At 41.5% G+C, this 18,179-nt stretch overlaps 1 protein-coding gene across 2 annotated transcripts; it reads right to left on the bottom strand.

Moving 5' to 3' along the window:
* Window positions 1-1,369: 1,369 nt before the first annotated feature.
* Window positions 1,370-17,530, bottom strand: PSMA6 (proteasome 20S subunit alpha 6). 2 transcript variants are annotated; one of them, XM_005285348.4, is made up of 7 exons: window positions 17,091-17,530; window positions 10,190-10,284; window positions 8,482-8,563; window positions 8,007-8,162; window positions 5,973-6,151; window positions 2,548-2,642; window positions 1,370-1,575 (listed from the first exon to the last, which is right to left on the bottom strand). In XM_005285348.4, exons 1-7 carry the CDS (start codon window positions 17,164-17,166, stop codon window positions 1,518-1,520), a joined length of 741 nt encoding a protein of 246 aa, XP_005285405.1. In that variant the 5' UTR covers window positions 17,167-17,530; the 3' UTR covers window positions 1,370-1,517. The 2 variants fall into 2 exon arrangements, with proteins under 2 accessions (XP_005285405.1, XP_005285406.1); XM_005285349.5 differs by having other exon boundaries at window positions 17,095-17,309.
* Between the last annotated feature and the right edge of the window lie 649 nt (window positions 17,531-18,179).

Raw genomic sequence — 18,179 nt, 5'->3', positions numbered from 1 at the left:
TTGTGTAAAGCAGTGTTATCTCCCCCGTCCCTTCTTTTCCCAGCTACTTAAACAAGCTCGGGGTCACGGACCCTTCCTCCATCCCCTGTGAACTGCTGATTAAGGGAACTTGTGGCTACAAATAGTGCAAAGAAATGTATCTTCAAGGGAAAAAAAATGTCTCTAATCTGCGTAATGCTGTAAGCAGTAAACCGGGTTGGGGAAAATTACATTCAGTATATGGACATTCATATTACTAAATAAGGGGTTTGGGGGTGTTGTAGTAAATGTAGGTATTTACATATTAACTTAGATAAAAGAGTGTGATGTGATTAACTCAGTGTTTACACGACAATTGGGTTGAGGGGAACAAGTACGGCAATAAAGAAGCCCATCTACTCAATCCACCCCAGGGTTCCCCTGCTTTTCCTCTAACACATACCTTCTAAAAGAACCTAATTATAGCCAGAATGCTTACTGGAAAAGTAAAGCCTTGTCATTTCATTTACCAGCTGAATGTGGTTAACCAATAGCTGGGTCGGTCTCAATGGCCTGACTTCCAACAAAGCACAGCAAGGTAGTTGCTCTGCTCCACACAAAACCATGACCTTGAATCAGGTAGTCTACAGAGACAACACGGTGATACCTTATAAAAGAAATGATTGTAGTAAATGTCTTTCCTCTTCACAGCTCACATGCAACACTGATCATGATTAATGAACAGGTAAAGTCAGTCATATAGAATGGGGGAGAGAAGGGGCAGGGGATGTTATGGTTTTAAAGAATAGGTCTCATCTTTTTTCAAGCCACACTGAGCACTTTAAATTCTGAAGGATTTAGCAGCAGTAAACCCTTGATTTTATATTAAAAGTCCTTTGGAATTTTTTATTTTTTTAAATTAGATCAAGTCTGGCATTTTCTAACTCTGCCTCCTACCTTCCTGTTTTGAAGCAGGCTTTGTGGGCACCGGTCTAACTGCATCTGTAGTAAAAATCAGAGCAGCAGCAAGGAACAGAAAGGCAAAGTCCTGCCCTAAGGCACTGTTTAGGGAATAAAGAATATTCTTCCTCTAAGGAGCCAGACTGAGGTTTGTAGTGAATGGCACTACAGAAACGTACAGAAATATTACAAGACATATTATCAGAACTAAGCATAACAATCCCAAATGAGCATGGGCAGCATTTTGGGTTAATAGTGACACAAAAAGTTAGTCATGCCAAACCTAGGGAATCAGTTCATTACCACATTTTCCTTCAAGAACCCATTAGGCAAGAGGCAAATTACTGCAGAAGTGTTCCATGCTATCAAATATTTTGAATTATGTTTTCACAGCACTGAAAAAACAAGCTCATTTTAAACAAAGTATGGCAATTAAAGCAGACACCAAACGTTTTCAAAAACCTCTGTTTTATTTGGACAGAGTAAAATACACCATATAGCATTCCATTTTCAAACCATAATCCAGAGCCATTAATAAGTGTTTTCTTTTTACCAAACATCCTGGCCAGAAGCACAGTCAATGCGACTAGGACGACTAGTTAATCTCTCTCTGCTAGAGCTACAAGGTGCGTATCAATCTCCGCTTCTGTAAGGATCCTAAAGGGGGGGGGAAAAAGAATTCTGGAAATAGTTTTGTTTATTGTTCTCCTTAACCCACCATCTTCCATCTTTAGTGTCCCCACAAATAAATGTAAGTAGTACAGCTGCATCTTTTGTCCATTTAAAATAATTGCTACAGCAATGAATGAGCCATGCTGATTATTTTTGAAAAACCAACAGGAGAGTCTAGGGTCCTGGCGAGCAATGGGGACAGTGGAGGGACAGAACAGGTCACTAGTAATACCCTTGCAAAGCTGATGAGGTAGCTACCATGATGTACTGGGGTGGGGAAAAAAAATAAGAGTGGTCCAAAGTAATCAGTAGGACGATTATTCCAAAGGGGATTCAAATTTTGTGGTCCTCTTTTCCTGAAAGGATGGCTATGACCAGATTATGGAAGTCCCTCCTCCCCCAGCATACACACCCACTGTCAGGGAATACAAGGCTCATTAGCATGGGCCCTTGAATGGCAGCGGCAAAAGGTGCAGTAGGTGCCCTGTTAGGAGGGAATTTTTTTATTTTTTTATTTATTTAATCTTCTGTGCCATTTAACATTGAGCTAACTTGCATTTAGTTTTCCGAAAATGTATGAAATGTAAAAAGCCAGCATTATTTCACCCTTAATGTTGCATTAAAGAGCATTCAAGTTAGGAAATCCCAAAAACTGATGTTATACCATGCTTGCACAGGTTAAAAACATGTTATATAATTTTTTTTTTTTTTAAGTCTTCCTGTCTAGTCAGAGCTTAAAGTAGGGCCACAGTTCCCAACTGCAAAGAGTGATCTGAAAGGATATCCCCAAACTCTCCCCCACCCCAAATTTTTAGAAAATGGCAAGTGATTTCCCCCCCCCCAATGTTTTTTCATTTCCATCTATATTTTAATCTACCTTTATGAAGGGATGGAGTTAAAATTAGCCATTCATAACCAGGAAAGCACACTAAGTTCCACTGCAGTCATTTAACTTACCTGAATTTAGGGTTTTCAACTGTAACTACTCCAACTTCTAGTTCTGAAGGTTTGAAATCAATGGACAGAACAGTAGACAGGCAAGTTATTCCTGTCTAAAAGTAAGTTAGATAAAAGATAAATACTGAAAAAAGAGCACTCAAAATATTGTCAAGACCTACCCATCTTTCAATTTCAAGTTAAATCACTCCCTCTCTCCCCCACATACTCCCACATTTTCAAATATAAATTGCTCCTGTAGCAAAATTCAGGTCTCTCTCTTCACCCCGGCAAACAACATACAAGATAAGGATACCCTTATTATTAAGGGTATCTTGGAATTTCCTGATAAGAAAATCCAACAAGTTGTTTACCATGCAAAGGTTAAAATCTTTTGATTTGAGTTGAAAATAGAACACATTTACCACCAAAAAAAGAAAAACCCAAAACAATCTAGACATCTACAAGCCAGTTTTACCTTGGTGGTTATGGGTGTGTTTTTTTTTTTTTTTTTAGGACATGGAATCACCACCATGCTTTTCAAACAGATACACAAGTCACTTGTGCAGTTACTATTTTGTAATATTCTTTTTTATAACATGCCCTCATATTGGGGATTTAAGAAATACTGCACTTAACCAAGATTATTACCTTTTCCGTTTTTACTAATTATCCAAGGTATGTGTTACAAGTTCTCTCTCAACTTCTCTTTCCATACTTAATCCTGCACTGAAGTCATAATTGTAATGTTGAGGCTATCTTTTCATAATGATGAAGGGACAGAAAAGATCTTTTGTAGGTCGCTAGCTGGCTGAATTGATTTTAATGTTGCTGATATTTAATTGAATTGTTAACGGTGCATTAGGATAATGAGAGCCTTGGATAGGCATCTTCTTCGTTACTTAAATTGAAAAATAAATAGAAATGCAATAATTTCTGAAACACTAAACTGACGTGCTAGAATTATGCCTTCAATGCAGGGTCCAGTAGAAGCCAGATTATGAAAGAATCTTTTTAATCAAACACATACAGCCTTTCACAAGGATCCTGGGAAAGCATGAAGATGCCATCAGGTTTCTTGGTTTTGCCCAGCAGAGTCATTTATCATGGCTGACTCAAATTTTAAAAGGAACACTTAATAGGGTGAACATAGGCCCAAAATATAGGTTTGTGAAGATATTTTTACACAACCTTTAAAAAAAAAGCCACCAATAGAAGTGTTTCTATGAATTGATTGGAACTCATTTGCATTTAAACATTCATTTCAAGCATTTGCTTCCAAAACACTGCAGTGCTGTGCATTAAAAACAGATATGAAACTGACTAGGAATAGCCTCAATCAATTGCCCAATGTGAGTGATATACAAGATGCCAGGAAACAATGGAAAAAGAATAAATTTTATTTTTGAGACAACTATTTTGGATGGGATATTCAAAGGAGTCTGAGGGAATTAGTTATTCATGTCACATTGAAATTGAATAAGATTTGAGTGCCTAGCACCCTTAAGGCTCTTTTGAAAACCCCAGATTTCAGCTCTAATAATTTTGGGTGTTAAAATTATGACTGCTTAATTGTCCCTATAAGGCTGTAATTTATAACTGAATATAAGCAATGTGTGAACATGTTCTAATGCTAACAAAGCTTTTCAAAAGCTCACACAGTAGTGCAGACTTGAAGAAAAACCCAAACATTAGCTAAAAACCTCTCAATTCCATTTCTAAACATGTATCTGTATTTAAATAATGCATCTCCTGTTGATCCCTGCAATGGAGTCAATTTTATTTTAAGGTTAATACAGTTTATGTGACTGCAGTGTTTGGTGTATCACAAGATCAGCATTATGACTTAAGAACAAGATGAGACAGGAGAAATAGAAAAGGATTGTTTAAACTCAAACCTCCTATGTTTAGCTGAAACAGTAAGGAAAATTATCAAACACAAGAGAGTGTGTTGGCTTATTTTATAAGTAGTTTACATTTTAAGGCTGTGTCTTGAATGATAATTTCCATAATAGCTGGCTTTACACTTACTGCATGTACACATATGCAATAACGGGCATACAATTGCTGAATGGAGTATCATAGGACAGTGCATTTCTATACCCAGCCACACACTGCAGAGCTAGTGCTAGGATCAGGGTGATTCCCTGGCCCTTCATCTTTCCTCCAGTGGAAAAGCAGGATAAATAGTACCAATGCACAAGAGATTAGAGTTTAGTGGGATTGATGCTCAATGGGGACATACTAGCTTCCATAACTTATTTTTAGGAGTTACTTGTTTTGTGGTCAGTTTCAGAGGAAAGAAAGCTACAGCTGGAACCCCCCCCCCCCCCCCCCGACACCCACCTGATTTACAGAAAGTAATTTTAAAGTCTGCCCTAAAATGCAGAGTAAACTCACCACTTCCCTCGCTGAAAACAGCACTATAATCTCTGGCACAACTGCACTTTTAGTACCTTGCCCCTCTAACAGGCCAAATATGGAGGATCAGGAAGTCAGTATCTTCCTATCAAGGCTTCTACTCATAGCCCTATGGATATACATATGCATTAGAGGGGATGCATCCTTGACCAAGATTATTCTAGTGTTGCTGCTGCAAAAAGCATGTGCACTTATCACAACACCAACTGTCAGCACTGGTGCTACAGTAACTTCCTATTTTAAAGTGCTTTCTAGCATGCAGGTTGGTTTAAAAGCCTTTAAAACCATCTTCAGTGACTTGCTCTTCAGAGAGCAAATCCAAGAGGACAACTACAAACTGAGGTGGCAGGATTTTCTGGCTTCCACAATGCAGGGTCCTGAACAACCAACATACTTAAAATGGCAATGGTGACTCTGCAGTAACAGGCTAGGAGTATTGAAATTTGATAACCAAATAAATGACTTTAGTTCAGTTTGTGCCAATATAAGAATCCTATTTTTAAAAGAAAAAACAGCCTGTCTATATTCAAAAGAACTTGTAGGTGGAACAAAACAACAACATTTCACTACTTTTGTCAGTTTACAAGGAGGAAAATATTACACAACCAACAACTAAACAATGACAACATTAAGAAAATCCTTAAGGCAAAGCATACTATACATAGATATTGGAGGGCAAATGGTAGCAAGTAATGCCAATGTGTATGTGACTTGTGTGTTTTACAAGGAATTTTCGATACACAGAATAAGATGTCCCACTAGTGCCATTACCCCATTTGGGCATATGAACAGCCTTATGAAACACTGATACAAAAAATGCATAGCACAAGCAAACAGTTTGGTTAGCACTATTTAAGCACTTTCAAAATTACTTCCTAGTGAAAACGGCTGCTTACTATGGCAGTGACATTGGGCACCATAACAAAGGAGGAAACACAATACTTCTTTGCATCATAACCCTTTACACAAGTACTACAGGTAGTGGAGCACTTTTGGCTCAGTTTGATTTTCCCCTACTGGCTTACCTCTACTGTCTGTTCAAACGTCCAGTCATATTTCTTCTTCACTTTCTTTTCAAGAAAGCTGGTTGACTCTGTTTGTTTGACCCCCGCAGCTGTGGCCTTGAACCCACAATAGTAACCTGCAGGATCACACTTGTATACCTGAGGGCCATGTTCTTCATCAATACCAATCAGTATCATGCCTTTAAAAAAAAAAAAAATTTTTTTTTTATATAACCAAAGTGTCATGTGATTGGGGATTCTGACTTTTAGAACGTAGACTCTCCTCTAGTATGAACTGGGACAGTGCACAGTTAAATACCTTTTTGGACCTAGTCCCATTATTCTGAGGTTCATGTTTCCCCTTTATCACTAAGGTGACATACCTCTCAATTATCAGAGGGGTAGCCGTGTTAGTCTGAATCTGTAAAAAGCAACAGAGGGTCCTGTGGCACCTTTAAGACTAACAGAAGTATTGGGAGCATAAGCTTTTGTGGGTAAGAACCTCACTTCTTCAGATGCAAGGCATATCTCTATACCTCTCAATTGTGCCTCATTTCCAAGTATGTACCTCATTTTAGACCAAACCAGATTTTTATCTCACACAAAGCAAACCATTCATTAAATGCAGAAAATGTAATGCAGTGTTGACTTTGCAACAGAGCCACAAGGTCAGGGTAATACAAAAGTTACGGTGCCAGTAACAAGGTAAAATCAGCTGCAGTGCACATCCTGTGCTATTTATTGTAGAATGTCATACATTAAGCATACATTTAACCTGAAAAAAATAGGAAGTTTTACAAATACGTTGCATAGTCAAGTTAAGTACATTTTTGACTGCCATTTTAACTTTACAATATTGCCTCACACTGCATTACATTGCATTTCTATTTAATTTCATAGATAAGATCTTTGAACTACTAATTTTACACATGTACAAGTAATAAACAGATGCTAAGTTGAGATTTACATTCAGTATGCAATTTTAAAACAGTAAATTAAAACTTTGGAACACTCTGAACAGATTAAGCACCATAAATAGAGCTGGTTGAAACTTGTATTTTTGATCTACACTAATTTTCAGGTTTTTTAAATTGGGGTCATTTTGCATTGAAATGAAACCAAATTTCCCAGCAAAACCAAGAAACTTTTCAGAAATAACCAAAAGATGGTGTTTCCGTATAAAATTTGTGAAACTGACAAGAATGTCAACTTAATTGAGCTGCTGCTAGTGCTCCCAGTGTCTGCAGCTCTGCTGCAGCCCACCTGTGAGCTGTCCCTGGCCCCAGGGAAGTCTGCATGTTGGGGCTGCCCCAGAGCAGCAGAACCTTTAAGCCAGTCCCAGGACTTCCAAGCTCTGTGGAAGGGATCCTAGAACCCCTTAGAGTCCCTGCTGGAGCTGAGGTTCTCTAGGCTTCCAGGCTCCCTGCTCTGGAGTTGGAAGCCCAACCTCAGCTACAGGTGAGGTGGGTCCAAACAGGGAAACTGGAAGCCCTGGCCTGATGGGGCTACGCTTACAGCAAGACTCTCAGGGCTTCTAGGCTCCATGCTCTGATGCCCTCCCTGCCACACAGCTGGGAGCCTAGAAGTCCCAAGGGCTGCTAGGCTCCCTGCTCCATGTGAGGGAGTCAGATACTTCATGGTCCCTGAAGGCAGGGCTACTCCGGAGCTATGGACCCTAGGATCCAGACTGCAAGCAGCCCACTAGGAAAGCAGGCAGGTTTCCTAAAACGTTTTGCCTCCTTAATCAGCATTTTTTGATTAAATTAGGTTTCCTCAGAAAGTGTCTAACCAGTTCTACTCATAACACCTACTATTACACAAGAAAAATTGACTCAGGTTTGCCTGAGTTCATATGGTGAGTCAATAGCAGAAACAGCAATATAATCCCACAGTCCAGACTCCAACACCCCTGTTTTAACCATTAGTCACCACTACTCTTTATATTATGCCCATATCTAGAAAAGTCGGTTAGAATTTGTTCCCATACGTTTAATTTAAAAAAATAAAATCTGTATCTGTTAGATTTATCCATTTGGTACACTTTAGTATACTTACAGCAACCAAGAGGCCTCATTTCAGCATTTTGTGTGTAGACCTGAGAAATATCTGCAATCCTTTTACACAGCATATCCACTGGGATCTCATAGCCGTACTTGTATTTCCAGTTAGCAGCCTCATAGCGGGCTCTCTGAACCTGAGACCTGCTGTCAGCTAATATAAAAGACAAAATATTTACTCCCACTAAAGTAAGCATTACTTCCACTAAAAAATGTTTAGAGAAAGTTCTTGAAAACACATCACATTGCATTGCTGGATATGCTGTTGATAGCACTAATCTGATCTCCATTCTGGAAGATCCTGTGTGCTAAATTTAAACTAAGTGTCAGTTTGTAAATAGCAAATCTCTTAAACCTCATCTCCAGTTTTGGATTACAGGAGTTTGCAAACATCAACATAACATGAAATGAAGTAACAAAAGAAAAAAGTATTTAGAAAATCTGGATATTTAAACAGAAGGTAAATTAATTACCTGTCATTCCTGTCATTACACATCCAATAGTTTCAGTAATTCTGAATAAATGAGTCACTGTGCTGGAATCCAATAACTTGTCCTAATGGACAAAAATACTGAAATAATTTAAAAGAAACAATAGTCCTTTACCCACATATAAAAGACATATTAATACCAGATCACTGAGGCCAGGTCTACACTACAGGGGAAAAACATCCCCCCACCCCGAGCAACACTATTATACCGACAGTAACCTCCCCATGCAAACAGTGCTATGTTGATGGGAAAGCTTCTCCTGTCAGTGTAGGAGCGTCTTCACTTAAGTGGTGCAACTGTATCAATGCAGCATTTTAAGTGTAGACCTGCCCTCAGGCTAACAAGAGGCAGAAATCAGAAAATTAAGGTGGAAACTGTCTTCCAAGCACTCCATTATCTACTTTCAGCATGGAAAAGGGGGAAGTTCCAACATAACACTGCATTTGCAAAGAGTCGCTGAACTTCCATTATAAGTCCCTAGTATCTTGTTCTGCAGAAACGTGGGAAGAATTTCTACTACTATATTCCAGTGATCAGTCAAACAGGTAGCAAAGGAAGAAGGGGACACCGCCCAACATTCGTCAAAGATTAGTCACTGAGGGGAAATGGAGGAAGGGGAAATCCTCTTCCCCAGGACAATTCTGAGGATCCCTATACAAATATTTAGGAACCCCTAGTATGTTTCCTGCTCTTCAAATTAGGAGTTAAACTCTTCTCATCTTGCTGGCTTCTCTTCCTCAGCATCACTGTGTCACTCCATCCAATGTGCTGACAGACATTTACTGAAGTCTTGCTCTCTGTACCACTGATACAGTGCTTTACAGGTAAGGTTTCAGAAGAGTAGGACTGGGAAAAATGCACAGGTAAACAGTCCCACACCTCAAGACAGATGTATTCTCAGGTGGTCCAGGGCTTTGCAATAATGAAATTAAGTGGTGTGGAGTTGGGGTGCTGAGAAGACACACGAGCAGCAAAGGGGAGGCAAGTCAGGGCAGGCACAATGGCAAACAGGTACTGTTTAATTCAGTGGTTTTCAAACTTTTTTTCTGGTGACCCAGTTGAAGAAAATAGTTAATGCCTGTGACCCAATGGAACTGGGGCCGGAGGTTGGGGTGCAGGAGGGGGTCAGGGCTCTGGGCTGGGGCCGGGAATGAGGGGCTGGGGTGCAGGAAGGGGCTCAGGGCTGGGGCAGGGTGTTGGAGTGCAGGATTGGGGTGCGGGCTTACCTCAGGTGGCTCCCAGTCAGCGGTGCAGCTAAGGCAGGCTTCCTGCCTGTCCTGGCACCGCGAACCGCACTGCACCCCAGAAGTGGCCAGCAGCAGGTCCGGCTCGTAGTCACCACCCTCCTCAGCTCCCACTGGCTGGTTCCCGGCTAAAGAGAGTGTGGAGCTGGTGCTCGGGGCAGTGCGCGGCGCTCTATGGCCCCCGGCTTCCGGGGCACAGTGCAGTGTCAGAAGAGGTAGGGACTAGCCTGCCTTAGCCGGGCAGCACTGCCCATGGGACTTTTAACGGACCGATCGGCAGTGCTGACAAGAGCCACCGCGACCCAGTACCTTACATTTCGCAACTCAGTACTGGGTCGTGACTCGCAGTTTGAAAACCATGGGTTTAATTCACAGACACACGGCTGATAATTTCACTAAATTTACTATTCACATTCCAAAAATAGGTTTGTGTTTGTTTTACTTACAGGTACTTTCTTCTGTGTTACAATTACTGCACAATCTTTCCCACGAACAGCAACTGATGTAAGGCCACCCTGGTTTATAGCCTTAAAAGCATATTCTAGAAAGATACATATAAAAATAATCAGAAATACTTGTACCATTGCCACTAATATGTTTGGGGCAGAGCCTGCAAGCCCACCCCACACAAACATATCCCACTGGGGATTGAGTTCTCTTGTTTGCAATAGCTTGTCCCAATGGACAAAAATACTGAGTTTGACTCTCCTCTGTTCAATTAGAGTGCTGAACAGTATTAGACATTGGTGTTGCTCTCCCTTTTAAAATTTGAAACAAGAAATTCTGTGTCCCTGCCAGAGAGCAGGCAAGCAACATAAAGGTTTAATAAAAAAAATAATCAGGCAGTCAAGTCAGGAAATACAGATTTAAGTTTGAAAGTTCAACCTTAACTTATTGAAGGTGGTAAAGTTATGTTAAATATAGCATATAAAATACAGTTTCTTATAAACCTTACATATAGTAAGCTACACTACAGTGCCAAGTACTTATGCTTGGCTTGATTTTTAAATCTCAACAAGATCTGCAAAACAAGCCAATTAGAGAAAAAGCAGTTCAGTGGTTGATTGAAATGGCCCAATGTTAAAACATTAACCTGGAACCTATGTAAAAAACTGAATAAAAAAACCTTTCCACTTGCAAAAAGTAAATGGTTATAATTTTAAAGCCACTGGATTAGGTATTAATTAAGACTTAACATTAAATCAAAACTCAAGCCTGTACTGTAATTTACTGTAAGAACGAATAAGCAATTCCTGTTTATTATATTACATACACCGCACTTAATCAATGGAAACAATTTGTGTCAGAGAGACTATATAACAAGAAAATCACAAGGGGCCCAGAAATCAAGGTTGAGCTTTCAGCAGTACCTCAACATTTTCTGGATTCTGGATCTTAACACTGCATTAATGACTTTAATCCCCAAAAAGGAATTTTATTATTTATTTTATTTATACTTACCTAGAAGAAACCGACAACTCAAGTTGTAAATTCAATTATCTAGAATTATTTGGCTCCATCTCTTAAACCATGCTGCTGTTTATTATGCCCTCCCAAGCACCTAAGAACAAGCAAGTTCCCCATGATTTTTATTTGGTAACTTGCATATTAAAAGATGAGAGCTTATAAATTCATATTTACATAACACCTACTTATCAGCCACTTAACTGTTGGCACTAGCTAAATTTGTAACTAGTAAACAAAATTTATGCTAATAATGTTCTGATTAAGTATTCATTATAAATTGCTCTACCTCAGTTTCCAGGGAGACATCCGAAGAAAGCCTTTTTTTGCAATTTAACTTGTCCCAATTAAGTAATTGTATTGCAATAGTATTTGACATCTATACAGGCTCTTTCATCCTTCAGCATTTCAGTGGTACTGTGCATATGTATTCAAACTGCAGCAGGCTCTGCACAGCATGCAGAACTTCACAACAATGAGAAAAGGGGACATTTTGAAACACACCAATGCAACAAATTCTACTTGAAAGAAACCTCCCCTTTCTAAGGCTGACACAATAGAAGACAAGGAAATGCCCGTACTCTGAGGCAAGTTAACAGCAACAAGGGGTGCTTATGAAAAGAACTGTTGCCTTCTCCAAGCTTCCATGCATCATTTCAGCAGCAAGTTTCTCAGCTTTGGGAAGTAAAAGACAAAGTTCTTCCTGAAGTCAGCTCTTCCATATAGCACACACAGTCACATTCTATGTGCTACCCAATTGTTTTCAACATTTAATTTAGCAAACTAAAGTATCTTTTGAATAATTATATTAAGCAATTTGAATTTATAAGGGATTAAAGTGGGAGAAAAAAAAAGCCATTCTGTACTACACATATTGATTCGTTTGTCCCCATGTTAAATCTATATCCTAAATCTAAAACAGTTTTCTTATTTTCAAATCAGATTGCCCCAATTCAGTTGTTATACTGTAATAGTATTTTGTAATTATGCAGAACCACAGTTCTTTCTCTAACCCAACGGGATTCAGCATTTGACTAACTTGGGTATGGCAAGTGAGTGAAAGAGCTTTGCACTGCCATGTTCAATTCCCAAGTTTCTGGTTCCCTGGATGGCAAGAGGTTAGGAATATTGCAGAAGCATAAACACACACAACCACCACCCTTCAAGCCAGTGAAGGTGCTGTAACAGTTAGATCCTAAGAATAGCACCCCCATCTAATCCAGGTCTGTAACTGGAGAGATGGGGACTGTGGAAGGTCGAGAAAGTGAGGTGAGGAAGAGAAATGGTAATAACTGCAGGAAATAATTATGTACGTGCTATATAGTGGAGAAAATCCTCTTGATTTGGCAAGGAATTCCAGAGACTGCCCAATCTCTCCCCAATACATAAGAAGTTTGCTAGTAAGATAATGCACAACTGAGAACACTGTTAGAATGAAAAGTACAGTATCTGGACAGTCTAGCATTACACGAATCAGTGGTTTATGTTTTTTCATTGGTATGGCAGCCAACACAAGCATTTGGAACTAACAAACATTCATGGGCCATCCAAGTAAGTGAAGAGTCAACCTGAAAACTGATTAATTAAAAATATTATTTCTGAGTAGCCAAGTCACATTCTATTACTTTGGAGCCAATTCCCTCCCCCCAACTACTTCAGGTAATCACCTAGCAAACCTAGAATGCTAAATTCTCATTTTATTTTGATTACTTTATGGGAATTATAGACCAGTCAACCTAACTTCAATACCTGGAAAGATACTGGAACAAATTATTAAACAATCAATTTATATGCATTTGGAGAACAGGGTTTAAAGTAATAGTCATCATAGATTACAAATCATGCCAAACCAACCTAATTTCCTTCTTTGACAGGTTTACTGGCCTAGTGGAGAAGCCGGAGATATGATACATCTTAATTGTAGTAAGGTTTTTGACACAGTCTCACATGACATTCTCATAAACAAACTAGGGAAATGTGGTCCAGAATAAAATTACGATAATGTGGGCACACAACTGACTGAAAAACTGCACAAAGAATAGTTATCAATGGTTTGCTGTAAAACTGGGGGAACGTTATCTAGTGGGGTCCCACAGCGGTCTGCCCTGGGTCCAGTACTATTCAATAATTTCATTAATGACTTGGTTAATGGAGTAGAGAGTATGCTTATAAAGTTTACAGATGACCCCAAGATGGGCGGGATTGCAAGCACTTTGGAGGACAGCATTAGAATTTAAAATGACCTTGACAATTTTGAGAAACGGTCTGAAATCAACATGATAAAATTCAGTAAAGATAAGTGCAAAGTTCTACACTTAGGAAGGAAAAATCAAATGCACAAATACAGAATGGGGAATAACTGGTTTAGGCAGTAGTACTGCTGAAGAGGATCTGGGGGTTTATAGCGGATCACAAATTGAATGAGTGTCAACAATGTGATCCCAGTTTTGAAACAAGCTAAGATTCTGGGCTGTAGTAACAGGAATGTTGCATGCAAGACACAGGAGGTAATTCTCCTGCTCTAGTTGGCACTGGTAAGGCCTCAGCTGAAGTACTGTGTCCAGTTCTGGACTGCACACTTTAGGAAAGATGTGAACAAATTAGGGCAAGTCCAGAGGAGAGCAACAAAAAAAAAGATAAGAGGTTTAAAAACCTTGAGAAAAGACAACTTTGGGGGGACCTGAAGACAGTCTTCAAATATGTTAAGAGCTATTATTAAAAAAGATGGCAATTGATTATTCTCCATATCTGCTTCTTGTCTCATCTTCAAAGATCAGCTTAATCTGCAGCAAGGGAGATTTAGATATTAACTAACTATAAGGATAATTAAGCATTGAAATAGACTTCCAAGGGAGTTGTGGAATTCCCATCATTGGAGGTTTTTAAGAACAGGTTAAACGAACACCTGCCAGTGATGGTCTAGGCTAGGTAAAGTTGGTCCTGATCAGTGCAGGGGGCTGGACGAGATAACCTCTGGAGGTCCTTTCCACCTTTACATTTCTATGATTCTATGACACCCTAATGACATGCAGCACAAACTAAAAAAAAGTCCCCTGTATGCTAATATTCAAATGGCAAATAATTATACAAGTATGGCAGTGGCATCATCAGTGGAAAAACTGTACTAGGACATCAAAGAGCAAGAGAAAATCAAATTGGAGATAAGACCAATTATTAAGTTACCAAGGGGATGTCCAAATGCCTGATGCAGATTGTTCCCTACATTAAGATGTGTTCTTTTGTACCATTTATAATCAGAGAGTTCATGACTAAATTTAACATAAGAATGGCCATACTGAGTCAGACCAATGGTCCATCTAACCCAGTATCCTGTCTTCCAACAGAGGCTGGTGCCAGATGCTTCAGAGGGAGTAAATAGAACAGGGGAACTTATCAAGTGATCCATCCCTTTTCTAACTGTACTTCTGGAGGCTTTTTAAAAATGTGATTACATTTTATTTTTTTAAATAAAAAAAGCACTTGTGACAAACTTGAAATGCATTCCCAAAAATATTCAATATTAATCAAACTAAATGGTTTTGTTCTAACAAATGTGATAAAGCTGTGTTTCCTATGATTCTCAATGATGGCTCCATAGCACAGTTTAATTGATTCATAAATATTTTAAGTGTTTACATACATATTTGTTTGTAAAAACATATACATTAACACCACACTACACGTATTACATAAAATCAAGACAAATTTATCATACACTTGCTTTTAGCATCAATGGTACCTTCAGAATGCAGGAACCCCCATTACTACTCTTGCGCTCCCTATACTACACTTAGGCTAGGTCTACACTACCCGCCTGAATCGGCGGGTAGAAATCGACTTCTCGGGGATCGATTTATCGCGTCCCGACGGGACGCGACAATCGATCCCCGAATCGACGCTCTTACTCCACCAGCGGAGGTGGGAGTAAGCGCCGTCGACAGAAAGCCGCAGAAGTCGATTTTGTCGCCGTCCTCACAGCGGGGTAAGTCGGCTGCGATATGTCGAATTCAGCTACGCTATTCACGTAGCTGAATTTGCGTATCTTAAATCAACTCCCCCCTGTAGTGTAGATGTACCCTTAGTCTACACTTGAAATGCTACAGCTGCACCACTGTAGCGCTTCAATGTAGACCCTACCTACATCAACAGGCAGGGTTCTCCCCATTAGTGTAGGTAATCCACCTCACCAAGTAGCTAGGTCAACAGACGAATTCTTCCATGAACCTAGCGCTATCTACGCTGGGAGGGTTAGGTTGGCTTAACTACGCCACTCAGGTGCGGATTTTTCACACACTCGAGCGACATAGCTGGGTCAACCTAATATTTTAGTTTTCAGAGTAGCAGCCGTGTAGACCAGGCCTTAAACATTGTTGATTCCCATTACTCTAGTGGGACAACTATTTTCAACACCAGCTTGGGTTGGATAACCAGGGGAGTAACTGCTGCATTTGACTAAGGCAATGGGTTCTCCACCGCGGGCTGCTTGCGGCCCAATCAACACAACTGCGGCCCATGTGACAATCTCAGGGCCATACAGATAGCATACATAGTGTAACTGAGGCCCACATAACACAGAGAGCTGCACGTGCAGCCCACAATGGTAAACAGGTTGAGAATCACTGGACTAAGGCGTAAGGGTGCATTTATCAGTTAATCTTTGTATAGCACATTTAAAATGTACAGCACTATACAAGAACTAAACTGACATTTGTAGCCAAATTTTCAATCACCTCTCTTTGTGCTGCTCAACTTTGTGTTTACAAAGATCTGCATGTGCATTTTCATGCCCTATTACCTGCCCACACTAGTGCACATGTAAGTTCTATCACCCATGTAGGCCAAATGACAGCACACTGAGCATGCATGCACATATTTGCATATCTAATGGCATGCAAGCTCAAAGGCTAGGCTAAGGCCCCCTTGAAAATCTGGCCCTTGGCATCAAATAGTTCCTTATAACATAGGCACACCTTAGTCAATTTTAATACATTTGAATTTGAATACATACTTTTCCAAAGGCATTAAACTCTTGCTCCATTAACACACAGAACATCTAGGCCTATTTGTACAAAAAGAATAATCTATATAGCCGGTAAACCATTTTCAACAAGTTTTCTGCAGATATGATTATGCTGGTGACTATGGAGAGGATATAATTTCAAAAAACCTCTTTACAACATATTTGATAATCACATAATTACTTTATTTGTACTAAAGTAGTGTTGAGAAGCCCCAACATGTTTCTGCACTGGTTTAAGTAAATTTGTTTAAAAACACACTTCAAATTAAACTGGTGGCATATTCTCATGTACACAACGCCGTCCTTTCAAATCTGTCTCCTAAAATAGGGACACTGTAGGTACCCTGACATCATGGTGATGGGCACCGTATAACCTAGATTGGGCCTTATAATTTTATTCATCCTGGGCTGGGGACCGAGAGAAGAGGAGACTCTCACCCGGGGATGGATTTCTGAAGCAGGGCGTTTTACAATCCCCCCCACGGTGCGGAGAGGACTTCGCTGGGGTGGGGGTGGATTTTGCGGAGCCGCTGCCCCCGCGCTAGGGAAAGAAGATGATGGGGGCGACCCTGCCGGGCCGGTTACGCTCCCCCGCGAGCTGTGCGTCTGGGCATCTCATGGGCGCGTTGCAGCCTCCGCGCCCCAGAAGCGTTTGTGGGGGGAGGCGTGCTGAGCTCCCGCCCCCCATGACGGTGCAGTCCGCGCTGGGACGTTGCCCCGGCAAACGGCGGCAGCGTCACCCCAATCTCGGCAGCATCAGACCCGAGCGCCCCGGGAGCAACCCGCACAGGCGCCCCGGAGCGGGGTGGGCCCGGCCTGCACCATGACGGGGCAGTTCGGCGGCTGCCAGGCCGGACACTCACCTACTTGGTAGAGGCGGCCCTCGGGGGAGAAGATAGTGATGTGGCGGTCGAAGCCGGCGCTGGAGCCTCGGGACATGGTGGGGGGAAGGCGGCAGCGGCGCAGGGAAGCGGCCGGTAACGCAGCGTGCAAGGCCCGTTCCCACCAGCCTGAGTCTGGGAGCCGCTCTGGGACAGGGAGTGCTTCCGGGACACGCAACCACGTGCTCCTCCGCGCAGGCGCAAATAACACACCATTGCTCCGCCGGGGCCGAGGAGCCGCTAGCTCGCGTATAGTCGCGACACGCTGCGACAGCACGCACCCCCTCCTCTGCGCACGCGTGTAATCAACAGCCTCGCCTCCCCTCCCCCCATTCAGCTACAAACCCCCGCCTACTGCGCAGACGCAGGAGCGTGAGGTGCCTTGATACTGAGCATGCAAACAAAACGGCAATTAGCGCCGCTTCACTGCGCAGGCGCTCTGCTGTCCTCTTTCCGAGGGGGTGCTGGCGCTCGCTTGCTCAGACAAGGGGCTCGCTGTGACCTTTGCACCTGTCCCTAGCGAACAGGGCGGCCGGGGGGGGAAGGGCTGTACCCTTTGGTGGTGGCCCTATTAGGCCTGGAGGTGGCCAGCATCATCCCCTTTTGCCAGCGGGGAAACTGGGCTGCCACCACAGCCTAACCTAGCCTGTCCTGGGTGTGGGAGCATTGCCACCCGTCCACATTGGCTTGGAAGTTGCAATATGTAAAAGTTTAATAATGTAATTCACCAGTGAGGCGTGGGCAAGGCTGTCTGGGAAACTGAGGGCCAACAAATCCAGCTGTCCTCAGACTCAGGAGATGATTGCACTATTGCAATTTATCGCTGCCACCCAGCCCCTGTTGCATATTGAAGACTCATAGAGTGGCCCCAATATGCAGTTCCTGCATTGTGGGAGCACTGTGTGACAGATCAGGCTTGTAGCTCTCACATGTTGGTTCACCTACACCTTCCAAAAGAACTGGTTTGAAGCAGATGGATGGAACATGTACAAACTCATGTACAACCAGCAGTATACAATTTGGAAAACTCTGGCCTCAGCCAAGTTGGGATGTTGGTCCTCCCAAAGCAGA

Source organism: Chrysemys picta, chromosome 4 (assembly GCF_011386835.1).
Source record: "Chrysemys picta bellii isolate R12L10 chromosome 4, ASM1138683v2, whole genome shotgun sequence".
NCBI classification, from domain to species: Eukaryota; Metazoa; Chordata; order Testudines; family Emydidae; genus Chrysemys; species Chrysemys picta.
This window is presented reverse-complemented; position numbering and strand designations above follow the sequence as displayed.